The sequence below is a fragment of the Talpa europaea genome (genome assembly GCF_964194135.1).
Source record: "Talpa europaea genome assembly, chromosome: 16".
In the NCBI taxonomy this organism is placed as follows: Eukaryota; Metazoa; Chordata; class Mammalia; order Eulipotyphla; family Talpidae; genus Talpa; species Talpa europaea.
In genome coordinates this window covers 47,232,875-47,258,342 of record NC_140084.1, presented here as the reverse complement: position 1 = coordinate 47,258,342, position 25,468 = coordinate 47,232,875, and the positions used below count along the sequence as shown (strand labels likewise).

General features: G+C 60.8%; 2 protein-coding genes across 2 annotated transcripts in view; one reads left to right on the top strand and one right to left on the bottom strand.

The window, feature by feature from the left end:
• Positions 1 to 2,482: 2,482 nt before the first annotated feature.
• On the top strand, positions 2,483 to 14,689 carry LOC311186097 (sodium-dependent neutral amino acid transporter SLC6A17-like; the record flags this gene model as incomplete). The annotated part of the gene is made up of 11 exons (XM_084256985.1): positions 2,483 to 2,705; positions 2,885 to 3,042; positions 3,125 to 3,241; positions 3,380 to 3,541; positions 7,658 to 7,768; positions 7,874 to 8,115; positions 12,389 to 12,575; positions 12,954 to 13,155; positions 13,276 to 13,435; positions 13,800 to 13,965; positions 14,117 to 14,689. The coding sequence occupies 11 exons, from the start codon at positions 2,483 to 2,485 to the stop codon at positions 14,687 to 14,689; spliced, it is 2,301 nt and encodes a 766-aa protein (XP_084113111.1).
• A 4,121-nt stretch (positions 14,690 to 18,810) lies between these two features.
• TRPM4 (transient receptor potential cation channel subfamily M member 4) overlaps positions 18,811 to 25,468 on the bottom strand; it is a gene marked incomplete at its 5' end in the record, with an annotated part of 38,876 nt that continues 32,218 nt past the window's right edge. The window contains 6 exons of the mRNA XM_084257940.1: positions 18,811 to 19,056; positions 19,291 to 19,396; positions 19,480 to 19,552; positions 19,687 to 19,819; positions 20,070 to 20,263; positions 25,219 to 25,396. Of these exons, the coding sequence (XP_084114066.1) occupies positions 19,052 to 19,056; positions 19,291 to 19,396; positions 19,480 to 19,552; positions 19,687 to 19,819; positions 20,070 to 20,263; positions 25,219 to 25,396 (689 nt within the window). The 3' untranslated portion in view covers positions 18,811 to 19,051. The remainder of the gene's footprint in view (positions 19,057 to 19,290; positions 19,397 to 19,479; positions 19,553 to 19,686; positions 19,820 to 20,069; positions 20,264 to 25,218; positions 25,397 to 25,468) is intronic.

The following is a 25,468-nucleotide window of genomic DNA, read 5'->3' as shown; positions in this document are numbered from 1 at the left end:
ATCAGTACCTTGTGGGTCAGTGATGATTTTGGGGATATGTGTGGGGAAAACCACCATTAGAACCAGGCCCAAAAGATGAGTGTCTGGGGCCTCCCTGGTGGCACAAGGGGTTGAGACACAGCACTGTGAGGCTGTCCGCAGCCGCTGTAGCACGAGTTTGATCCCTGGCCAGGTTGCTACCCACATGGCGCAGCAGACCTCTCCTGTCTCCCCGCTGTTCCCCTCAGCAGTGTGTTTTAGTAGATGTGCCTAATCTGTTCCCCACTGTCTCTGGTGACTCCTTTTACCCCCCACACCTCTGGCTTGTACCCCAGTTGTTGTTTGCATATATAAATAAATGTTTAAGAAAAAAAGATGAGGTTCTTCTCCGCATGATGCCTGGTGGGATCGACTGGGAGCACAGGAGTTCAGAAGTTTCCTAAAGACAGAAGGCAGACTGTTTATTGCAAGTGTTTTGCAATTGATTTTTACATTTTTTTTTAAAGATTTATTTATTTATTTATACAAGCACAGGGTACAGTCAGAAGCGTGGGAGGGTGAGAGAATTCACCAGAGCCAGAGCAGGGAGCAGAGCAGGCAGAAGGACCGAAGGACACGGCTGAGGGGAGCAGCGGGCGGCAGGAGAGGTCTGCGCGCCATGTGGGACCCTCCTCCGGTGGCCGGGGAGCAGCCGGGGATCGGACCGGGGCTGCAGAGGTTCCAGGCAGCTTCACAGCCCAGCGCTCAACCGCTGCGCCACCAGGGGAGGCCCAATTTTTACATATTGATTGTGCGTTCTGTAACCTCACTGAACCTTTTTATGGATTTGTAATTTTCCATAGATTCCTTCTAATTTTCTATACTTAGGATCCTATCATGTGGGATAGTATTATTTGTTCCCTCAATCTTGATGATTTTTTTTTTTTATTTTTGTGTAGAAGAACTGGGGCACAAGCCAGAGGTGTGGGGGTGAGCGGATTCACCAGAGACAGAGTGGGGAACAGAACAGGCAGATCTACTGAAACACACTGCTGAGGGGAGCAGCGGGGAGACAGGAGAGGTCTGCTGCACCGAGTGGATCACCTCTCTGGCCGGGGATCAAACTCAGGCCAGGCCATAGAGGTGACAGCGCCAAAACTTAAACCCTAGGCCACTAGAAAGGCCCAGTCTTGATGACTTTTATTTCATTTTCTTCCCTCATTTCCCTGGCCAGAACCTCTAGTGCAGTATGAGTAGAAGTGGTGAGAGAAACATGTCTTGTTTCTGATCTTAGGGGAAAGATTAAGTCTTTCACAACTAAGTAGCATTCTAGCAGTGGATTTTTGTAGATGCATTTTATCGGGTGAAGAAAACGTCCTCCTGGCCTCTGGGTGAGTGCAGTGCTGTGAAGCTCTCCGCAGCCTCTGCAGTGTGGGTTCGATCCCGGCCAGCTGGAGAAGGTTCCACATGGCCTGGCAGACCTCTCCTGTCACGAATGTATTTCGTCAGTCTGCCTGTTCTGTTTCCCCCTCTGCCTCTGGTGAATCTTCTCACCCTCCCGTGCTTCTGGCCTATACCCTGGTTCTTGTATAAATAAATAAATAAATCTTTAAAAGAAAAAAAAAAAAAAGAAAACTTCCTCCTGTTTATTGAGTGTTTTTGTCATCAAGGGGTTTTGGGTTATGTCAGGCGCTCTTTCTGTGTCTGTGGACGTGGTCACATGACCTTCATCTTGTTGATGTCTGACAAATTCACTGATTTTCAGGTGTAGAGGCAACCTTGCGTTCCTGGGTAAAGTGCACTTTTTTGAGGTGTCACTCCTCACCTGGCACAGCCTTATGTGTGCACTGTCACCTTGGGGTGATGGTGGTTTTGGGCGGGCTCTTTTTCTCTGGCCCTGATCACACCCAGATTTTAGAATCCAGTAATCTCCGCTTATTGCTCTGTTCTCAGCACTGCTCTGAAGCTTGCGTTGCTCTCATTAGATTTGGACTCCTTCACGAGAGTGGTTGTTGAAGTCAGTGTTAGAGGTTTGTTTTGATCGCAGTAGGGACCTGCTTTACTGCTTTCCCTCACTCTCTCTGGGGGGCACTAGCTGGCTGTAGGGTGGCCCGTGTCTCTCTCACGGAGTTAGCAGCCCCTTCCTCGATACCTCCCAAACCTACACTGTTTGCTTAAAAACAGATTAATTGGCATTATTGATGCCTCACCAGTCAGGAAGCATCCCTTCCAGCAAGTAGGATGGTACTTTCAGAAATGGTACCAAGTGGGGCCTCCCTGGGGCTCAGGGGTTAGAGACACAGCTGTCTCCAGCTACTCAACATGGCTTTGACCCCGGCCAGGGAGCTACCCACATGGCACAGCAGACCTCTCCTGTCTCCCCGCTGCTCCCCTCAGCAGTGTGTTTCAGTGCTCCTCACTCTTGTCATGGAGTTCTGTGGCTGACCCCTGAGGCTGGCCCCTCAAAACCTGCTGTTCTTGACCCCCAGGTGCCCTCGGACTCCGCGGGCCTGTGAGAAGAAACATGGATTCCCTTGAAAACCTGACAGAGGAAGAGGAGCCCAGAGTGGCCCAGACCTTAAAGCGCTCGACCTGTGGGCCCACGGCCAAGGCGGTCCTGGCCAGCAAGGCCCAAAACTACTTGGTGAAGATCAAGAGAAGGGAGAGCGCCCTGACCCACGCGGCCTTCTCTGTGGGGCTGGGCAGCCTGTGGCGCTTCCCCCAGCTGTGTTACAGGAACGGAACGGGTAAGGGTGGGCCCTGCGCCCCGAGTCACCGCACGGTTTTAAGGCTGGGAGCCTGGATGTCTGGGTCCTGGGGCGAGACTATGGGGGGGCAAGGTGGAGTGGGCCCCCAGAGCGCCTGAGGAACAGAGAGGAAGGGCCAGTGTGCCAGATGCTGAGTACAGCTCCTGCCCCTTTTCCAGGGAACTTCATCCTGATATATGTCTGCATGGTGCTCTTGCTCGGGGTGCCCCTCTTGTACATGGAGATGCTTGTGGGGCACTGGCTGCGCTTGGACAGCATCCGGATCTGGAAACAGCTCGCCCCCTGGCTGGGCGGCATAGGCTACGCTAGCTTGCTGGTGAGTGGCGCCCCGCCCCCACCCCTGTGCTCCCCAGCCCTGGCTCCCCCTCCCCTTTCTCAGGCCCCCATGTCCACCCCAGGCCTGCATCATGGTGACCTTGTATAACAGCGTCATCGTCGCCTGGAGCCTCTCCTACCTGGTCAGCTCCTTTAATCACCCCCTGCCCTGGGACCACTGCCCGGAGATCATGAAGACCGTCAACAGCTCAGGTGGGGAGCAGTGCGCCTAGGGCAGGGCGGGGATCAGGGGCTGAGAAGTGGGGTGGGGCCGGGCGGGCAGTAGACAAGAGCAGGTGCTGAGGACCCAGGGCCCCCCAGACCTCTCTTGTCTACAGACCGTGCCCCACCAGCACTTCTGGTACACCACCATCCTGCGCGCCTCGGGCCGCATGGAGGAGAGCGCCGGCGTGCTGGTCCCGAGCCTGTCCCTGAGCCTGCTGGTGGCCTGGCTCCTCCTCCTCCTGGTCCTGGTCTCCGGGTTCAAGATCTCCACCTCTGTAAGTCGCCCTCGCCTGCACCTCACCTTGCAGGTAGTCCCTGCCCCGCCCGCTACCTGTGTGCCCCTACACGTCCCTCTTGCGCGAGCTCACAGGTGGGCATCTCCCTCCCTCGTGCACTGTACAAGAGAATTTTATTGTCTTTTATTTTAAAGATTTATTTAGGCATCCATGAGCTGGGGTACAGGCCAGAGATGCAGGGGGTGAGAGGATCCACCAGAGACAGAGCAGGGAGCGGAACAGGCAGACAGACTGAAGACACTGCTGAGGGGAGCAGCGGGGAGACAGGAGAGGTCTGCCGCACCATGTGGGTAGCCCCTGGCCGGGGTCGAACCTGCTGCAGAGGCTGCGGACAGCTTTGTAGTGCTGAGACTTAAGCCCTGCACCATCAGGGAGGCCCCTACAAGAGAATTTTTTTAAAAGCCCCAAGATGCCTGTTCAGAAATGATGAGGTTTTTGGAGTCTGGGTTTGGAGCGCGGGGTCCGTGGGGTCAGGCTGGGAAAGGGGTCCCCAGAGCTCCCATTTCAGCGACGTGTGGCGAGTTCCCAGGCGAGTTTCCCCATGAGGCAGAGATGTTACTTACAGTTGAAGGGCAGGTGTGTTAGGGCCAGGGCCAGAAGAGTGACAGACACTGGCGGAGACCCCAGTGGGCGGGAGGAGCGGCCCCAGAAGCGACAGGTTCACTGAGAGGCCTGCGTGGTCGCAGCGGGAGGCTTTGAGGAGAGCGGCCTCAGCTGTGGGGTGTCCATGAGGAGAAGCCCCTGCAGGTGCAGGGCCTGGGCAGGCAGGAGGCCGCTGCCCTGCAGGATAGAGAGTGGGTGAGAAGAGGCCCCCTGCACCGGCACAGGGGGCAGAGGGACAGCGGCCCGAGCCAGGCCGAGACTGCAGGGACACGGTCCTCTTCTGATTGGGGGGCGCCACTCCTTGTGCGCCTTCAGTTTGTTGCTGATGTGGGATAACCATGCAGAATCCCGAAGGGGCTGGAGACGCCAGGGTGGGCCCAATCTCCACATCTTTACCCTCATGCCAGTGCCCCACTCCCTGTAGCCTCTGAGCCCGCTTGGGCCTCACGCCTTGCGCTAAGGCACTGGCGCCTGAGAGCCCGGCCTCTGCAGCTGGGTTGGTGGTCACGTTATTTCCCTTGCCACCCCCCACCCCCCTCCCTGTGAGTCAGGTTCTGATCTTGGCGCCCCGCCTCTCCGTCTTCCTGTTCTTGTCCTCCATCAAGACAAGTTCTGAGACCGTAGGCCCTCAGCCTGGGCACAGCCCCCGGCTCAGACTCCCCCCCAGACTGCCAAGGTTCTCCCATCACTGCGCCAGCAGCCAGCACTGGGAGGGGCTGCTTCCTCCAGCGCAGGGGTTCCTGCAGGTGCAGGTGGGCTGGTCAGGGTCCCCTGGGAGGAAGGAAATACACTGGGACACAAGCTGACAAGCTGGCCTCCCTCCCCTGCCCTCGTTCCCGAGCTGCTCTTTCTCCCCGCGGATCAGGGGCCGCTTTAAAGGCAGCCCAGAAGCTGCAGCAGCCAAGAGAACCTTAGCGAGAGAAGCCGCGCTGGCACTGCCCCTTAGAGGTTCTGCCCACCCCACTCCCGGCCGTGTGGGGCGCAGGGGGGGAAGACTAGGACCTGCTTGCCAGGCCCCGGGCCAGCTTGGGGATGGAGTCTGTGTGCCTGAGCAGGCCGGGCCCGGGCAGGCAGAGCAGCGGGTGCTGGCATCAGGCCCAGGCCAGGGGGCAGAGGGCGAGGACCAGAAACGGGTCCTGAGAAGCAGCAGCCCGGCCCTTCGGTGTTCCTTTCCCTTTAGGGGGGACCCCGCGGCCTCACGCGGCTCACGGAGTGGAGGAAGGAACAGCCGGGGCCGGGAAGGGTCTGTTTTTTAAGAAATATAGAAACATGGTAATAGAGAGACAGACGCCAGCGCCCAGAACCTTCTGTTGTTAACAAGGGGGGGGGCAGGGGGTGGGCAGGGGGCGGGGCAGCACCGGGCAGGTGTGCACGGCCTCACCCTGGCTGCTCAGACAAGGGTGTCCGGGGTTGGCCAGGCCCCAGGCCTGCTGCTCCAGGCCCCCAGCGGCTGTCGGGGTGTGGGCGGGGATGGACGGGCACCCACACTCACACCCAGGCGCAGCAAGTCTCACAAAGGTAGGTCCTCCTGGTCACCCTCCCCTCCTTCCCCTACCCCTCTCCTCCCCCTAACTCCTCCCTCCCCCTTACCCGCCCCATCCCCGATCTCCCCCACACCCCCTACTCAAAGCCTCCCCAACTTCTCAGCCCCCAACTCCCCCCCAACTCCCACTCTGCCTCCACCAACTACACCCCTCCCCAGCCTTCCCTTTAACTGCTCCTCCCCATCCCTCTACCCCCCACCTCACTGCCCTCCTCCCTTCCCTCCAAGTCCAGCGCCCCACACCCCCCACACCCCCGCACCCCTTCAATCTCCCCAACTCCCCCCCACCCAACCCACCCAGACCCTAACACTGCCCATCTAGCTCTGCTTCCCTCCCTCCCTGACCAGCCACCTGGCACCTGCTTCCCTGCACCCCGACTCCCCCCCACCCCTCACCCACTGGGCCTACTCCTCCCTCCCTGCCCTGAGCCCAGCACCCTCCCTCTAACCCTTCCATGCCTTCCTCACCCCTGCCCTCTGTGGCCCCTCTAGACCCTGACTCCCCGTACTACTGTTATAGGACAGGGAGAGGCTCAGCTCCACCCTCCCTTGGGTGGGGCAGGGCACCTCCCCCTTTCCTGGGGACCACCCTGTTACACTACCTGCAAGTGCTGCCCCCCTCCTCCCTCCCAGCCTGCACAGAGCTCTCCCCAACCCCCTCTACCTCACCCCTACTCCCTCTATCTCTCCCAGACCCTCTACTCACCCCAGCCCTCCCTACTTCTGCTCTCCCCTCCCCCTCCTGCCCTCACCCCTCCCCAACCAGCCCTTCCCTACCCTTCTTACACTAATGTCTCCCGTCTCCATGGTTCCTACCCTCCACTGCTCCCCTGCCCAGCCCTGCACAACCCCTGCCCAATCCCCTCAGCCCTGCCCTCCCAACTCCTCATGCCCTGCAACCTTCCCTTTCCACCACTCCCAGCCCCTTACCCAGAGCCCTCCCCTCCCTACCCCTCCTCCCCTCTACCCATCCCCTCCCAGCCCCTCCTCCCCCTAAGCCCTCCCTCCCTACCCCTCCTACCCTCCCAGCCCCTCCTCCCCCTAAGCCCTCCCTCCCAACCCCTCCTCCCCTCTACCCATCCCTCCCAGCCCCACCTTCCCCTAAGCCCTCCCTCCCTACCCCTCCTCCCCTCTACCCATCCCTCCCAGCCCCTCCTCCCCCTAAGCCCTCCCTCCCTAACCCTCCTACCCTCTATTCCTCCCCCTAAGCCCTCCCCTCCCAGCCCCTCCTCCCCCTAAGCCCTCCCCTCCCTACCCCTCCTCCCCTCTACCCATCCCCTCCCAGCCCCTCCTCCCCCTAAGCACTCCCCTCCCTACCCCTCCTACCCTCTATTCCTCCCCCTAAGCCCTCCCCTCCTAGCTCCTCCTCCCCCTAAACCCTCCCCTCCCTACCCTCTACCCATCCCCTCCCAGCCCCTCCTCCCCCTAAGCCCTCCCCTCCCTACCCCTCCTACCCTCTACCCATCCCCTCCCAGCCCCTCCTCCCCCTAAGCCCTCCTCCCCCTAAGCCCTCCCCTCCCTACCTCTCCTACCCCCTACCCTCCCAGCCCCTCCTCCCCCTAAGCCCTCCCCCCGGAATCCCTCCTATCCTCTACCCCTTCCCATCCTCTCCTCCCCCTAAACCCTCCCCTCCCTACCCTTCCCTTTCCCAGCCCGTCCCAGCCCCTCCTCCCCCAAGCCCTTCTCCAACCCCTCCGCCCTTCTACACCAACCCACCTCAACCTCTCCTCCTGTCACCCCACCCATTTCCTCCTTTCCCCTCCCCTTCTGTCCTGTAACCAGGCTTCCTAAGGACAGGTGGACCTAAGGACCCTCCTAAGGTCCTCTCCCCTCCATTCTTCCTTAGCCTTCCTTCCCCCCATCCTGTCCTCACCCTAACCCTCTCCCCGCTGCTCCTGGGCTCTGCCCTCTGCTCCTCACTGTGCCTTCTATCCCAACCCTCCCCACAGATGCTGTTTTTTTCCATATGCTTCCCCTGTGTCTTCCTCTTCTGCTTCTTCATCCAAGGCCTCTTCTTGGAAGGTGCTGGAGCAGGCCTCAGCCACCTGACCACCTTGGAGGTGAGGCGGCTTGCTTACCCCTCTGCTCCCCTGCAGCCAGCTTCTCTGCCACTTTCATGGGTTCCCCCCTCCGACCCCTCCCACGTTCTCCTCTCCCTGCCACAGTTCTCTGCCTGGAAGTCCCTGGACCTGTGGCGGCAGGCAGGGGGCCATGTGCTCTACTCCCTGGGCCTGGGCCTGGGCACCATCATCAACCTGTCGTCCTGTGAGGCTGGGGTTAGCAGCAGGGTCCAGGAAGCCGTTCTGGTGGCCCTGGTCAGCTTTATCACCTCACTGCTGGCTACATGTATCATCCTTACCACGCTGAGTTTCTGGGCCACGACCAGCGGCCCCAACTGCGTTAAGAAGTGAGTAATGCTAGAGCGTGAGCTGCCCACGTGAGCACAGTGCCACTGGCGGTTTGCCTCTGGGGGTCCATTTGGGTGGAGCAGGCTTGTCAGAGATGGGGAGACTTTGTACAAGCGAGAAGGAACCAGGAGCTTAGTGGTGGTGTAGGCTGACAGCAGGCATTGGGAGCTGAAGAGCCCCTGACACCCAAACAAATTGCTTGGCCCAGGAATTGTCCTCACTCTATTCCCAGAGCTGTGTTGAGGGAGCGGTCGAAGCTGGTGTGGAGATGGGGTGCACATGTCCTTAGGGTCCTCAGATTTATGGGCCCCAAGGAATTCAATACAGAGGTGACAACGAAAGCACACAAAGCTGCCGTCCAACCCGCTGCAGCTAAAATGATATCCAAGAAATAGTTGCAGCTGGGGTGGGGGGTGCCAAAAGGTGGGGACACAGCTCAAGGGCAAAGTGAGCCCTCCTGATCCCATTTAAAGGCAGAAAAAAAAAATAACAAAATCTGTAACAGCCGCGGGCTCAACTCAGTCCTTCAAAATAATTCATCTTCATCCTTTTTGCCTGTTGGAACAAAAGGCTTAAATACATTGAGACTAAACAAAATAAAACAAATACCTTTCTTCGTTGTACTTCAGTGTATAAAGTCCAGTATATAATGAAAGATCTCAAGACATCCCCCAAGCTAGGAAAAGGTAACCCATTGCACGGGGAAAAAAGGCCAAAGACCTAACCGTCCAGATATTAAAATGAGCAGACAGGAGCTTTCCAGTGACCATGGTCAATACGCTAAGACATTTAACAAAAAGATGAAGATGCGACTATAATGGAGGTATTTTAGAAAGGATATACAGGCTGAGAAAGAGTCCCATGAAAATTCTAGAACTTCAAACGTAGGTAAAACCCAAGTTGCACTGGTTGTATTTAGTATGAGTGGGGACCAGAAGGGGAACAGGAGCCGTGCAGGTGCAGACAGCAAAGCAGACGTTACAGCAACTATGGAAGGAAAGAAAAAGTCATGTCTAAGGCTAATGTCTCACTGGAACAAAATGGGAAAAAAAAAAATAGTGGGAAGTTTCCCCCCAAAGTTTATTTAAAATGTCAACCCAGAGAGCCCAGAAGCTCAGACAATCCTAAGCAGGTTCAATGCAAAGGACATCACACTTTGGCTCATCAGAGACACATTTCTAGACTCCAAATATAAATTGAAAATGTTCAAATAGACTGTGGAGTCCATCGCGTGCTGAGGAAAAAAGGCAGGCGGGCCAGCTTTGAAAAACAGAGGACGTCAGGAGACCGCGGGAGCTAGAGAGTGCCGGAGTCAGCAGACATCCCCTTAAACAGCGACAGTGAAATGAAGACTTTTCAGGTAAAGATGACCATCCATCACCAGCAGATCCACCCCTGAGGGTGCTAAGGGAAGTTCCAGAAAGGCAGGTTCACTGTGTTTAGCGAGGAAGGGGAAGAACACATGCACCAGCACAGTGGGGCAGAGCGGCCTCTGCAAGGCATAGGCTTGTGCCTCGCCCAGGGCAGCGGTACCACCCCCCCCCCCCCCCCCCGCTGCCGCGCCCCGTGTTCTCCGTGGGAGGCGCCATTCCTTTGTGGAAATGTGACTTCCAGGGTGAGACTAGCTCGATTTGTAAGGACCAGTGGTTCTCTGCGAGGCCTCCATCTTGACCTCCTCACCTCAGGTCTGCACCCCAGGCACTTTCTCGCAGTCTGACTGGCTGTGGCAGTTGGCATCCAAGGATTTTTCATACCTGGAGCTGCTTGAACCCCTGTGAATCATGTCTGTCCCCACCTCCAGTTTCTGCTCTTGTGACACCTCCATCCTAAACTGTCTACCTTTAGCCCCCGTCCCTCCCCCACCCCCGACCATATCCGGCCCAGACGCTCTGGGGGAGCTGAAGGAAGGTCCTTCTGTAGTGGCTTCCTGCTGGAGCAGGACATAGCGCTGTTCCTACCTGCCAGGCCTGGGATATGGTCTCCCTGAGGAGACCCCTGACCTAGCTAGTGCCACTGGTTCTGGAAGGAGGTGAAGGGGCGCCCAAGGGGCGTGGCGTCTGGGCGGCCGTTTCTCCTGGAAGAGGCTTTGGAACTTGAGCGGCCTAGGAGGCTGCAGGGAACAAGTTGGGCAGAGATGGAGTATGCGAGGCCAGAGGGCCAGCGTGACCTTAGCGAAGGGCCCCCGGGAAAGGCAGGTCTGGGGGATTCCTCCCCTCCCCCGGGCGAGACTGCTCTTCTCAGGCTGCCGTGGGCAGCGCGCCCTGAGGAGGAGCTGAGTGGTGGCAAAGTGCAGGGGCTGCCCTGGCGGGGGAGGGGAGGGGGCAGGAGAGACTGAAGCCAGAGGAACTGGTGTGGCGGCCCAGCGGGGGACCCGGCTGCTCCTCACTCGGGTCCCTGCGGCCAGTCCCTTTGGTTGCGTGTGAAGCGAGGCCAGGGAGCTACACACACGGGCGCCGCGAGGATTCCTGTGCGGAGAGGACAGAAGCAGTGGACGCAGTAACAGGAAGCCCCTGTTTTAAGGATGAAGCTTAATATGGTCAACAGCTTGTTACCAAGCCCCAAGTCTTCCCCCCCAAGAGCTTAACCAGTTGTTTGAAAAGGGGGGGCCGGGGGGCAGCATCGATGGTGACTGGGCCTCAGGCTGTGTCTGGGCGGCCCGTGCAGCTACTGTGCCGGTGTCTGCCTGGCCCCAGGCCACACGCGCCCTCCTCGGGGCCGGCCGTCACGGGCCGGGGGCGCTAGCGAAGTGGGCAGCAGGCCCCCCAGAAAGCTGCAGGGTGGTGGCGTGGGCACGGGGCCCCAGCGAGGCGGCCGGCTCCTGAGCGCGCACGGGCGTCTGCTCCCGGGCACCGGAGGGCAACACCTGGCTTGTGTTCAGCGTCCGTGAAAGGCCCGCTGCGGAGCAGCTTCCCGGCCCGGCTGTGCCCAGGCGCCTCGCCCAGTCTCTGAATATCCGGTGTTTTCAAATTGAAAAGGATGAAAGTAAAATGAGGAATCCAGTTCCTCGGTCACTGCAGCCGCATTTCCCCGCTCACGCGGTGCCGAGTCCGTTCAGGGGCGCAGACCGGCCGGCACAGCCCCAGAGCGCCCCCTGCTCAGGCAGCAGAAAGCACGAAAACAAAGGTCCCTACATGGCAAACTCCAGACAAGGCAGAAAAGGGCGCGGAAGAGACAGAAATAGCGAGAAGGCAGGCGCGGGGCTCGTTCCACCGAACACGCCACGGAACGTTCTCATTAAAAGGAAGCCGTGGGCAGGCGAGGTTGGCGGGCCCGTCACTGAGGGAACCCTGTGCCCAGGTAAAGGACGGAAAGCCAGGCCAGGCCAGGCCAGGCACGCCGGCACAGCCGGGAGGCACGTGCCCATCAGGCTCCCGCGGACAGGGCCTGCGAGGGAAGGGCCGGGAGCCGCAGCTATGCTGAATGGAAGAAAGAAACCCACGCAGGCGATTCCAGCGAGCAGCCTAGATGGACACCCTTGTCTCCCTGGACGGCGCCATCCCCCACCTCTGTGAGGGGAAACCCCCAGACCCCACCAGCCCGGCGTGGCCTTGGGGCGCCTGGAACAGGGGAAGGAGCCCTGTAGGGCCTACCACCCGGGGAAGGAGTTTCCAGTTTCTGTGCTAGTGACTCTGCACTGCAATCATCACGGTGCCGTGTGGACCCTCTGCCCTGGGCTAGAAGGGGCTTCTAGAACTCCAGAAGGCCCGAAAAATCTAGGATCCCAATTTGGAGCACCAGGCGGTGGTGCGGGGCCGTGAGGACCAGCGGGCTGCGCCCCACGGCGTGGCCTCAGGTGCAGGCGGGCACGTGTGCGCGACCCCAGGCCCCAGCCCAGGAGGTCTCAGCCGGGCGTGGAGGGTCCTCGGCCTGGCCTTCCACGAGGAGGGGTCGCGGGGAAATCAAAGCCGGCCACGGACTGCGCAGCGCGGGGGGAGCCCTGACAGCCCCGCGGGGAGTACCTGCAGCCCGGGAGGCGCTGCGGAAAGAACTAAGACAACTCTCGTTGGAGCAGGACCCCCGGCCAGGAGCCGACAGTGACTCAGACACCCCCTGCAGAGACGGGCAGTCTGTCAAGGCCACATGTGTGGGCCCGGGCCGCCCCCTCCACGCTGACCTGCCTCACCCGACCGTGTCCAAGCAGGGCCGCGTCCTAGGGCCCTAGGGAGGACTCAGCGAGCGGCTCTGGGAGGAGCGGAGTGGAGGGAGCCCCTGGAGACAGCGGAGGGCCTGCGCCCCGAAGGGCCCACCACCTGCCCCCTCCACTTCCCCCAGGAGCGTCCGGCAGCTGCTGGCGCTTGTCCGCAGCGGGATGCTGCCCTCCGGGGCCACGCCCCCCGCCCACATCCAGCTGCAGCACCCCCTGGACTACCTGGACTGGATCAGAAGCCTCCCCCACAACCTGCAGCAGCAGATTATCGTGCGCTCCCCGCCCTGCAGCGTCCAGCAGCTGAGAGAAAAGGTAAATGGGGGGGGAGGAGGGGCCCCCCAAAGGGCCCAGTGGACACTGGGAAAGGCACCTCCTGGAAGGCTGGAGGCCCCTCAAGCATCTCCCAGGGCAAGTAACCCTGGGGATTGGGCCCCCCCCCCCCCCCGTGGCGTCCGCAGGGGGTCCTTTGCTGAGCCCGTGCCCCACTCTGCACCGCTTCCTAGAGGAGGAAGGGGGTCCAGGAGGGTGAAGCGGGGGGGGGGGGGGGCCTGCTTGGGAAAGCAGGAAGGGCTGACCCGTGCAGGAAGCAGGAAAGGGCTCCGCCGTGCACCCCCACCGTGTCCTCTGCCCCGGCCATCGTGAGTCCCCCGCTGCACCCCACGCCTCAGCACCCTCCCCTTCTCCCCGCAGTTCATGGAGGGCCCTGGGCTGGCGCTCGTGGCCTTCTCCCAGGCCATCTCCACGTTCCCCGGGGCCCCCTTCTGGGCCATCCTCTTCTTCCTCACCCTGGTCACCCTGGGGCTGAACACCCTGGTGGCCATCTTGGAAGGCGTCGTCCGCCCCCTCCAGAGCGCCTTCGCCTCCTGCAGGCAGCACCCCAGGCTGCTCTCAGGTACTGTGGCTTCCCTGCCCTGCGGACCCCCCAGGTCCCCCCCAGTCTCCAGGGCTCGCTCTGGCACCTGCCTGCGTCCTCCGCGGGGACTCAGCGTGACCAAACCCACCTCTGCCTTAGTGGTCGTCTGCCTGGGAGGCTTCCTGGGCAGCCTCGTCTTCGCCAGCAGGGCGGGCAGTTACATCGTGGCCATGCTGGATGACCTCCTGGCCCCGCTGGCCCTCGCCGCCGTCGTGGCCTTACAGAACGTGACCCTGGCCTGGGTCTACCGGGCAAGCAGGTGATGGCCAAGCCCTGGGCCCCGCCCCATGGACAGGCCCCATCCGGGTCTTTGGAGAGTTGGGGTGCAACCTGGCCCCACGGGCCACCCCTGCGAGGAGTCCCGCCCAGAGCGGGGGTGCAGGGGAGTGGTCCGAGGGCAGTTGGGGTGGGGGCGCCCTCAGAGAGGACTGAGGAGCTAAGAGACGCGGCTCCCCCTGCCAGGGGCACAGGCCTTGCGTGGAGACAGGGCAGGTGTGGTGCTCCCCGGGCACAGGGAGGCCGCGGCAGCCCCTGAGCACTAAACACGCTCTGGGTGCCGGGACCCGCTGGCCCGAGGGGGCGCTTCCCAGACGCCCCGGCCTGTCGCCCGCTGCCCCCACCAGGTTCAGGCACGAGCAGTTCCGGGAGCTGGGGAGCCAGCTGTGGCCCCAACTCCAGTGCTTCTGGCGCTTCGTGACCCTGCCCGGGGTGCTGGCCCTGCTCGCCGCCTGCCTCCTGGCGCTCTGCGGGAAGGACGCGCCCCGCTACGCCGCCTGGAACAGCACCGCGGTGAGCCCCGCCTGCCCCCCCCCCCCCCCGGGGCTGCCCCTCTCTCACCCGCCCCCAGCTGTGGGCTCCGCGCACCCCGGGACCCTCGGCCTCCGCCCCCAGGGAGCCGCGGTCCGCCCGGGGCTGAGACTGCGCCCGCCCGTGTCCCCAGGGCCGCGAGGGGGCGCTGCCCTACCCGGAGCCGGCGCTGGGCTGGGCCACCGTCCTCGGCTTCCTCGCCTTCCTGCCCGTCCCGGCCCACGCGCTGGGCCGCTGGTGGCGCCTGCAGGACCGCGAGGCCGCCCAGGGCCCCGAGCAGCCGCCGTCCAGGAAGATGCCGCGGGCGGCCCCCAGGCCCCCGCAGTGGCCCAAGCACCCCGTGGCCCAGGCCGGCTTCAGGGCGCCCAGAAGCACCGGGAAGCGCGCGGGCTCCTCCCCCAGGCCCAGCCGGGGCCGGGCCCGGGCGCCCCCCCAGGACGCGGCGCCCCCCCAGGACGCGCCGTGGCGGGCCAGCCTGTCGTCCTCGTGGCCCAGCCAGAGCTCCTGGTCCAGCCTGCCCTTCCCGGCCTCCCCCACCTCCCTGCTGTCCCTGCGCTCCTTCAGCCTGTCCTCCCGCGGCCCCAGCCCCGCCCGGCCGCCGGCCCCCGCCCAGGGCAGCCCGCCCCGGGACTCCGCTGGGTCCCCCGGGGCCCCCGGCAGCGCCCCGCCCCCCCAGGCGTCCGCGCCCACCTCGGTGTGGGAGTAAAGCGGCTGCTCGGAGAGGAGAGGGCGCCAATGGCCTCATTGCACCCCGGGACGCGGGGCCGCCCGCAGCACGCGCCCCTCCTGGGACGGGCTCCCCGCCGGGATGGGAGACCCCAGGAAGCACCCAACTGGGCTGCTCTCGGGCACCCTGTGGGAAGTGGGGGTGCCATGACGCCGGGGGGCCGGCCTCCCCAGTGCGCGCAGAGACCCCGCGTCCTCTGGCCTCGGCCTGGGGCCTCCGTCCCCGAGCGGCCTCCGGGGCCCACGCGCTCTGCGCCGCGGCCTCTGACGAGCCGAGGGTCCGGCCCGGGAACCGAACTCTTGGAGCCCGGCCGCGGGGGCCTGCGGCAGCCGGGATTTCCCGGCCTGGAGAGGGTGTGAGCCCCGCAGGCCCGCGGAATGCACCCCAGGGCCACCTGCCCTCCTGCTTCGGGAGCCAGGGGAGTTGGGGAACTAGGAGCCCCCGTCTGCCTGGAGGGCCCCCCACTCCCTAAGTTCATGACCGAGAGGCCCCTGCCAGCTCCCCCCGCCACCGCCCTGGTTCCCCGTCACTGCCCGAACTTCCCCGCCGGCCCCGCCCTCGGTCACACGCTGCCAATGACCTGCTGTTGAGAAAACACCCGCAATGGATCTAGAAAATGGGGGCCGCCGGGCATTCTGCACACGGCAGCAGCGGGAGCCCGTCCCGCCGCCTTGGCGTAAACACAGAGGAAGTAGGGGTCGTCTCGCACCCCCTCCACCTAGTGGCTCTGCGACACCGTCTCGGGATCCCCAAGAAGCTCAGAGCTGCCCCCCCAGACAGCACACAGCCTGGCCTCCTGCCCCCGCCCTGGACCTCTGCGACCAAGCTCCAGGGGTGCACAGAGCCCCCCCAAGGCGGCTTCCTGTGCAGAGCCAGGACCGCGGGCATCGCCAAGGGCTGGGGCGGGGGTGCAGGCGAGCGGCACGTCGAGCTCGGGCTTTAAGGCTGCTTCGTGCAAAGGGGGGGTGGTGAGCAGCCCGCCCGGGGGGCGCAGCCCAGGAGACGCCGCCCCTCCGGGAGCCCAGCCAGGGGGCAGCGAGGAGGCGGCGCAGGGGCGAACCGAAGCCACCGCCACAGCGGGTCACCCCGCGCTGATGGGCGCAGTGGGGCGCATTTCCCTCTGCGGGGAGCGGGGGCCGGGGGCCTGGCGGCTTCCACCGGCGGGATGTGGCGGCTCCGAGAGCCACGGGCGGGTCCCTGGCGGGCCCGAGGCTGGAGGCTGCGCGGCCAGCAGGGTCTGGCCTGGGCGGGGAAGCGCCTGTCCGCGCCCGGACGGTTCTGGGGGGCGACCTGGGGGGCCGCTGGCCGGGCGGGGGCGGTGGAGGACGCCCGGGGAAGCTGCGCCGCGGCGGGCAGACAGGACGGCCGCCTCGCTCCCCGCGCCCCCGGCTCCCCGCGCCCCCGGCGGCGCCGCGGCTGGTTTGTGCCCGGAGATCTGGGGCCGTCGTTGAAAACCCCCCCAGGCGCGGACGGCGGGGCGGGCGGGGGCGGCCTGGGAACGCGACGCGGCCGTCAGGAGGTGGCGCTTTGCCGCGGATGCCCACGGCTGTGCCCGGGACGGGGCCGGGGGCTCCCCTGTTGGCAGGACAGGAAACCCCGCGCTCAGCGGGGCGGCGGGTGCAGAGCGGAAGGGGCCGGGCCGGGGGCTGAAGCTGAGGGGACACGGCGGGGGGCGCGAGACGCCCTCCTGGGACCCGCAGTGCTGGGAAGTAACCTCGATGGAAAGACGGGGGGTTGGCAGAGCTGTTCCGTCCAGGGAGGAACAAGGGCCCCCGGGCGCACGGGCAGAAGTTCCCGTCATCACCCCGGGCACGGCCCGCCAAGCCGGGGAGCCGCGCTCAGCGGGAGCCGAGGGCAGGCGCGTCGCAGGGTCGGCGCCGGGGTGGGGCGCGGGGGGCGCCGGGGTGGGGCGCGGGGGGCGGCGGGCACGCTAAGGGCGCCGCGGAGGCCGCAGGGTGGGTCGGGGGCCCGGAGACAAAGCCCCGTCACCACGGGCTCCCCCTGGCCGGTCGCCCCGTCGAAGGGTGACACCCGGGCCCGAGGCCTGTGGGGGCCGCGCCGACCCGTCCCGCGCGCCCGCCCCTAGTTAGCGGCAGGGGGGCGCGCGCCCCACAGGGAGCCCCGGAGCCCCAGAGCGCGCGGGCGGCGGGTGAGCGCGGCCGCCTCGTCAGCGCCGGCACCTGTGGCCGCGGCCCGCCCGCCCGAGGCGCCCTCGCGGGCTCTGGGCGCCCCAGGCGGGGCTTGCCTGCTCCGTGGGTGTTCCCGGGGGGAAACTCGCCCCGGGGCCTCGGGTCAGCGGCACGGAGCCCGGAAAGCGGGGGGCGGGGGGGCGGGAAGGACCAGGGTCGGCTCAGAGAGGGGAAAAGCCGAGCGGGAGTCACGGCAGGAGTGGGGCGCCCCGGGGACGGGTTACCTCAACCTGGAGCGGAGAACGCCTGGAAAGGGGGCGGCGGGCACGTCGCGGGCGTTCGTGGGGGGCGCCTGCGGTCCGGGGGGGCCGGGGAAAGCTGGGAGCCGCAACTCACCGCGGCCACCGGAGAGAGCGGCCTCCCGCGCCGCGCCGCGCCGGGAGCAAATGGCCAGCACCTGCCGCTCCCTCCGGCGCGGGCCGCTCTCCAGCGCCGCCCGCGGGCCGAGCCCAGCCGGGGCCGGCGCGCGCCCGCCTCGCCTCCAGGGCGGGTCGCGCTCTAGCGCCGCCCGCGGGCCGAGCCCGGTAAGGCAGCTGGCCGGCGGGCCCCGCCGCGCCCCGCAGCCGAGCGCCCGCAGGGGGCCGCAGACGCGGAGCCGAGAAGGGGCGCGGTGAGCCCGCCCGCCGCGGAGTGCGCGCCTGGGGCCAGGCCGCTCCTGCCGCTTAGAAACACCAAGTGGAGCTTTACGCAGGTTCTGGGCCCAGATCGCCCAGGTTTCTATTCAAGCGCAGCCACTTTCTAGGTGTGGGACTCTCTGAGTCGCTTATCTGTGCCTCTTTTTTTTTTTAAGATTTTTATTTTTTTTTATACAAGAGCTGGGGTACAGCCAGAGGCGCGGGAGGGTGAGAGGATTCACCAGAGACAGAGTGGGGAGCAGAACAGGCAGAGGAAACACTGCTGAGGGGAGCAGCGGGCGAGGCAGGAGAGGTCTGCTGCGCCCCGTGGGAATCTCCCTGGCCAGCCGGGAATCGATCCCGCGGTGCAGAGGCTGCGGACAGCTTCGCAGCGCTGCGCTCAACCCGCTGGGCCACCGGGGAGGCCCTGTGCCTCTTTCTTACCTGCAAAACGGAGGCCATATGAGCACCCGCCTCCCCGATAGGGCGGACGTGAGGGGTCACTGATGCGTGCGGGAGGCCCTTGGCTCCCAGCCCGCCCTCACGGGCACACGTGACAGTCAGCGCTGCTCGCTGTGGCTGTAATTACCATCACCACTGTCACCACGTGTCACTGCCACTATTGTTTCCACGGGGGCTGGGGAGACCTAATCCCGCAGCTTCCAGAGAGATCTGGTTGCCACCCAACACTTGGCAAAGTTCCAGGGTGACTCCGCACCCGAAGTGGATTCCTCCAGCTGGAGGGAGGACGTTTGGGTTCTGCTGTCGGGCTGTGTCGCTGGCAGCGGCGTCCTCGCTATTTAGCTAATCGTCGCTGTCCCTTCAGCCTTGTCATTACCGGCTTAGCCTGTTAGGGCTTGTTTGGTTAAACTGCTCGCGGCAGGGGGCATGTTTGCCTCCCTTCGCGGGTATGTGGCCTGCAATTTCCCGCTAATTCGGCTCTTCAAGGCCACATGTGCAGTTCGCTGCTCGGATGCGCGTCCTCTGTTCCCCTGTTGCCAAAGCAGATGCACACGGCCACCCCCTCTCCCCGGGGTGATGGGCTCACCCTCACCGTGTTGTTTTCCCGAGAAAGTAGAACCTGGGGGGCGGGCTGCACGTGGATGAGGCTCTTCGCCCGCTGGAGGGGGTGGGCCGAGAGGAGGGGAGACCGCTGACACCCGAGGTGCGGCGGCCCATCAACCCAGGGCCCCGGCCACCCCCGCAAGGACCCACACACCCACCGGCTTCCCAAGAACCGAGCACCCAGCCCCGGCTCTTGTGAAAGGCTTTATTTCCCCAGTGTGGGGAGCTGTGAGCGGGTCCGCGCGTCTCTGCCCAGCCCCGCAGCGTCTGTGCGGGCTGTGGCGCGGCCTTCAGGCCCGGCGCCGGGCCGGGCGATTCTCCCCGACAGGGCCGGCCCGGGAGGAGTCGGGGCAGCTGCGTCGCACGGAGACTCTCCCAGCGGAGGCACCTTCTCAAGGTCAGGGCCCCCAGGGCCGGGTCTTTCTCTGCAGGCAACCCCCGTGCAGGGCGACTCCTGGCATCCGCCCACAGGCTCAGTCTGGGGGAAGAGAGAGCAGGTAAAGGGACTGAAAGGGGGACAGAAAAAAGGGAGACTGGCAAAAAGGGGGGAGCGTGACCAGCTCGACGGAGAGCAAGGGAGAGACGCAGGGGCCGAAGACGGGGCGGCCAGAGCGGGGGAAACAGGCGGCGCCGCAGGCACAGGACCCCGGAGAGCACGGACGCGGGGGGGGGGGGGGGGCGGCCGAGCTCACGGTGGACGCTCCACACTGACCTCTGGGCCCGCGCGGGGAGGGGGGCGGCGGCCCTCCCGGGGGCAGCAGCGCGGAGCGGCTCAGGGCGTCGGCCACCCAGCCCAGGACGCGGCTGCAGTGCTGGACCTGTGGGGCGGGGGCGGGGGAATCAGGGGCTGCCCCCCCCCCCCGCCCGGCCACATTTCCCCAGCCTGGCCCGACGTCCTCACCTCCTGTTCCAGCCCCTTCAGACGCTGCTCATACTCGCGGATCTGCTTCAGGTGCTTCAAGGCCGTGTCCACCCTGGGCACCGAGGCCGTGAGGGCGGGGCCTGCAGCCCGCTCGCCCCGCCCCCGGGAAGCCCCGCCCCCGGGGCGCCACCTTCCGGCCGGGACCCGCCCCTCCTGGCTCGCCCGGGCTCTCCCACCCGCCCTCACTTCTGCGAGGTGCGCTTCAGACGTTCAGAGTCGCTCTCCCGATTGTCCCGCGCACGGGCCAGCAGGAAATTCTCCTTCTGCACCGATTCCCACGTCAGCAGCATCCGCTCGGCTTCCTTGGAGAGATGAACCCCTGCGGGGCGGAGTCAGTCAGGTCCGCCCCTTGGCCACGCCCACCCTCCGACCACGACCCGCGGGCCTAGGCCACGCCCACCCTTGACCACGCCCCGCGGGCCTAGTCCACGCCCCAGCCTGGCAGCCTCGGCCCTGCCCACCAGCCCCCCCCTTCCGGGCCTCTCCAGGCCTCAACTTTCTCCCCAGGTCCTGCCCCCCCCCCCACCCCCCCTCGCGTTTATCTTTCAAAGGCCAAGCCAGGCTCTCACGAAAATGCGGGGAGGCCGGGGAGGGCGGTGCGCTGTGCCGGCTCCTCCGAAGCCGCCTGACCAGGAGGCGCACGTGGGAGACGACGATGAGGGGCGGGGCCAGCGCGGGCCGCGAGTGGAACTCCCGGATGAGGCTGTAGCGCTGCGCCTTCCAGTACAGGTCGCTGTTGCCCTGAACTTTGCTGAAGGTGTGGCTGGGGGAGCAGAGGTGAAGGGTCACGGGAGTCACAGGGGTCAGGACTAGGGGTTCACAGTTAAGTATCAGGCAGAGCTGCGTGAGGTCAGGATCAATAAAGTCAGATTATTTGTAAATGTGGCTCGAAATTGAGTTAGGAGGGCCGAGGGTCAGAGGTCACGTTGGGGATGGTGTCATCAGTTAGGGGAGATTTTGGAGTCGGCCTCAAGAATCAGCCTGCACACAGGTAACTAAAATTGGACGTGGGGGCCTCCCCTGGTGGCGCAGCGGTTGAGCGCTGGGTTACGAAGCTGCCCGCGGCCTCTGCGACGCCGGTTCGATCCCCGGCTGCTCCCCGGCCACCAGAGGAGGGTCCCACATGGCGCGCAGACCTCTCCTGCCGCCCGCTGCTCCCCTCAGCAGTGTACTTCGGTCCTTCTGCCTGTTCTGCTCCCTGCTCTGGCTCTGGTGAATTCTCTCGCCCTCCCGCGCTTCTGACTGTACCCAGTGCATGTATAAATAAATAAATAAATCTTTAAAAATAAATAAATAAAATTGGACATGGGATTGGGGCCATGCTATAATACTGGCCCTATAGAAATTAAAAGGATTATAAGAGAATACTATCAGGTATATTCCAACAAGTAAGATAACCTGGATAAAAGGGTCAAAATCCTAGAAACACACAAATTACCTGAACTGACTCAAGGAAAAATAGAAAAATCTCAAAAGACAAAAAGATTGTAACAAATAGATTGAGTCGCTCATCAAAATGTTCCAACAAAACCAGCCCAGGACTGAAAGGCTTGACTAATGAATTCTACCAAGAACTAACACCAATCCCTCTCAAACTCTTCCCCCAAAGTGAAAGAACATTTCCTGACTCATTCTATGAGGCCAGCAGGACCCTGATCCAAAGGCAGATACAGGTGTCGCAGGAAAAGGAAACAGCAGACCAATATCCGGTATGAATATACCGGCAAAAATCCTCAACAAAGTAGGAAGCCTGACTCAGCTGCATATTAAAAGATTATACACCACAACCCGGTGGGGCTTCTCCCAGTGATGCAGGTAGTTCAACATATAAAAATCAATGTGATTTAATAAAGGGGAAAAGACACACGATCAACTTGGATGACACAGACACAGAAAAGTTATTTAACAAAATGAAACACCCTTTCAGGGTTAAAAACAAAACAAACCTCCGAAAAGGAGGACTAGAAGGAAGCTCCCTCAATATGAGAAAAGGTACTTATGAGGAACACCTAGGGACATCGCACTCCATGAAAAACTGAAAGCTTCCCCCTAGGACCAGAAGCCTGGCCAGGAAGCCCACTTTCACCACTACTCTTCACTGTGGTACTAGAAGCTCTAGCCAGAGCAATTAAACAAGAGAAAGAAAGAAAAGGCATCCAAATTGGACCAGAAAGAGTAAAAGTATCCGTATTCACAGATGACACAATTTTATACATAGAAAATTCCAGAGAACCCTAAGAAAGCTACCAGAGCTTATAAATGGAGTCAGCAAAATTGCAGGACACAAAATCAGCCAACAAAGTCAATTGTGTTTCTACACGATTGTAATGAGCAATCCAAAAAAAAAAAAGGGGGGGGGGTGGAGCTAAGAAAGCACTTCCACCTCTAACAGAATTTAAAAGAAAAAAGGACCCCAGGAATAAATTTAGTCAACAAGTTGAAAGACTTATTCATTGAAATTATAAAACAAAGAGAAACTCAAGACTCCTGAATAGATGGAAGGATATCCTGTATCGAGGAATACAGAGTTAATATCAAGATGTCAATACTAGCCACAGCAATCCACTGGTCTGACCCTGTTCCTGTCAACATTCCAATCAACTCTTTAGTAGAAATGGAAAAGAAATGGAAAAACACCCCAAATTCCTATGGGGTAGCCAAAATAATCTTGAAAAAGAGCAAATTGGAAACCTCACACTTTCCAGTTTCAGAATTTACTAGCAAATCAAGATGGCGTGGTGCTGGTGTCAAAGCAGACATATCACACAATGGCACAGAATTGAGAGTCCAGAAATAAAAGCATCCATCTATGAGTGTTCAAGGTTCAACTCTGTCCCCTCAGAAAAGGTACATTAAGATTCTAGGGGCCTCCCCCGTGGCACAACGGTTGAGTGCTGGGTTGCGAAGCTGCCCGCGGCCTCTGGACGCCGGTTCGATCCCCGGGCTGCTCTCGGCCACCGGAGGAGGGTCCCACATGGTGCGCAGACCTCTCCTGCCGCCCGCTGCTCCCCTCAGCAGTGTACTTCGGTCCTTCTGCCTGTTCTGCTCCCCGCTCTGGCTCTGGTGAATTCTCTCACCCTCCTGCACTTCTGACTGTACCCAGTGCATGTATAAACAAAAACAAACAAAACAAACAAACAAAAATAAATAAATAAATAAATAACTATGCCTCTATTTAAAAAAAAAAAAAAAGATTCTAACCACTAGTACAAATGAGACCTTATCTGGAAACAGGCTCTTCACAGAGGTGATCAAGATAAAATGGCCATCGGCGTTGTCCTCGCCCAGCATGGCCGTGTCGCTGCACAGGGGGGATCTGCACCAGGACGTGCACACGGTGGAGCAGGGGAAGATGGAGGAGGAGTTTGCAATGATGCCTTTACAAAGCAAGGGTTGCCAGAAAGCTCCTGAAATCAGGAGAGAAGCTGGGAACAGATCCTTCCTCACAGCCCTCAGAAGGAATCGCCCTGGCCATCACTTGACTTTGGAAATCTAGCTTCCAGAACTGTGAGAAAATACAGCTCAGTTATTTAAAATCATCCATTTTTTTGGCATTTTGTTAGGGACAACCTGGGGGACTAATACAATGACCAGTTGTTGTTTTTTTTTTTAAGATTTATTTATTTATGCATACAAGAACTGGGGTACAGGCCAGAGGTTGGGGGGAAGTGAGAGGATTTACCAGAGACAGAGTGGGGAACAGAACAGGCAGATCTACTGAAATACACTGCTGAGGGGAGCAGCGAGGAGACAGGAGAGGTTTGCTGCTCCATGTAGGTCAGCTCCCTGGCGGGAGGTTTGGATAATGAATTTGTGAATAATGTGAATTTGTGAATAATGAATTTGAACTTGTGCTGCAATAGGTTTGGATAGCTTCATAGTGCTGACACTTAACCCTTTGCACCACCAGAGAGACCCCAATGACCAACTGGTTTTTAACAAAGATGCCAAGTCCATTTAATAAGGGAAAAACTGATTCTTCACAAATAAGCCTTGAAAAACTGGGTCTCCATATGAAAAAGGAATGAAGTTGGATATTTCCTGACACCATATACAAAAATTAAGGCAAAATGGAGCAAAAACCAGAGCAGAAGAGCTAAATTCGTAAGACAGAAGAGTAAATAAATCTTCATGACCTTGGCCTTGGAGATGAGTCCTTAGCTATAAGAACAAAAGTACCACCAAAGGAAAAACAAACTGAATTTCTTCAAAATGTAAAATGTCTGTGCATCAGAGAATATTATCAAGCAAAGGAAAAGAGCCAGCAGAATGGGAGAAAAAAATGCAAATCATGTATGTGATAAAAGTTTAATATATAGGCCTCCCTGGTAGCACAGGGGGTAAGTCTCAGCACTGTGAAGCTATCCACAGCCAGCACAGCATGAGTTCGATCCCCGGCCAGGGAGCTACCCACATGGCACAGCAGACCTCTCCTGTCTTGCTTGCTCCTCCCCTCAGCAGTGTTTTTCAGTCAGTCTGCCTGTTCTGTGCCCCACTCTGTCTCTGGTGAATCCTCTCACCCCCCCCCCACCTCTGACCTGTACCCCAGTTCTTGTATGCATAAATAAATAAACCTTAAAAAAAAGAAGTTTAATATACAAAATATATAAAGAACAGCTGTAAAAAGAGGATGAAGGACCCAACTTAAAAAAAACCCACAAGTATTTGAATAAATAAGGACTTAAAAAAAAAAACAAGGACTTGAATAGATATTTTTCCAAAGAAGCAGCACAAACGGACAATTAGCAGATGGAAAGAGTCCCAACACCATTATTCATTAAGAAAACACAAATCAAAACCACAATGAAATACCAGTTCACACCCACTAAGATGCTATAATGTTTTAAAAAGGAAAACAATTGTTGGCAAGGACGTGGAGAAATTGGAACCTTCGTAGATGGCTACTGGGAACGTAAAATGCACTGCTGTGAAAAGAACTTTGGCAGGTCAACAGAGGGTTAAACATTAAATTCATTACCATCTGACCTTTCACTTCTAGAAATATAAACACACGCTCCAAGAGCTATACAAACACAACCTTCACGGCTGCCTCATGCACTGTCACCGGAAGAGGAAAGTGGCCTTTTTTTCCCTTGACGATGAACAGAGAACAAACTGTGGTCTGCTCAGGCCATGGAGTATTACTCAGCCACGAAAAAGGAAGTTCCCCTACAGGGGACAACATGCACGAGCACTGAAAACACGATGCTAACAAGTAAAAGAAGCCAGACACGAAAGGACAGACATTATATGGTTCAACTTAGAAGAAACGCCGGGAAGAGGCACCCTCAGGGAGACACAGAGGAGATGAGCGGCTGCCGGGAGCTGGGGTAAGGCCGCAACGGGGAGCTGTTGCTTGCTGAATGGGGACAGTCTTCCTGCGGGCGGTGATGAAATGATTTGTGCCACATGATGAACGTAATTAATGCCGCCGTCTCATACACCTCAAAATGGCCCAAAGGGCAAATTTTATATTATCTATCTTTTTTGTCATAACTTAAAATCTTTCACTGTTGGGCCTGGACTCAGGGAGACGACCAGAGTCCAAAGTCAGTGTCAGGAGCAGCGCCTGGCTGGGTGGGGGGCCCAAGTTCGGGGACTAGAGCTGGACGGGGCCAGGCAGGGGTCCAGGCTCAGGCTCAGCTTAGGGTCACGCTGGGGCCAGTCACCGGGGAGTCAAGTCAGGCTGGGAGACACGACCTGCGCGGCTGGCCTCACCTGAACATGGCGATGAGCAAGTTGAGCAGCAGGATGTTGGCCACCAGCAGGAAGACGATGAGCAGCAGCACCACCAGCCAGTTGGCGTAAAGGGAGACACAGGAGCCGGCCTGGGCGCCCTCGGGGCGCGCCCAGAAGCCGTGGTCGGACGAGCAGTTGACATGCTCCATGAAGACCACTGCGAAGGGAGACACTCAGGGCGGGGCCCGAGGCGGAGGCGTGGGGGGCAGAGGCCCGGGGGGAGGAAGAC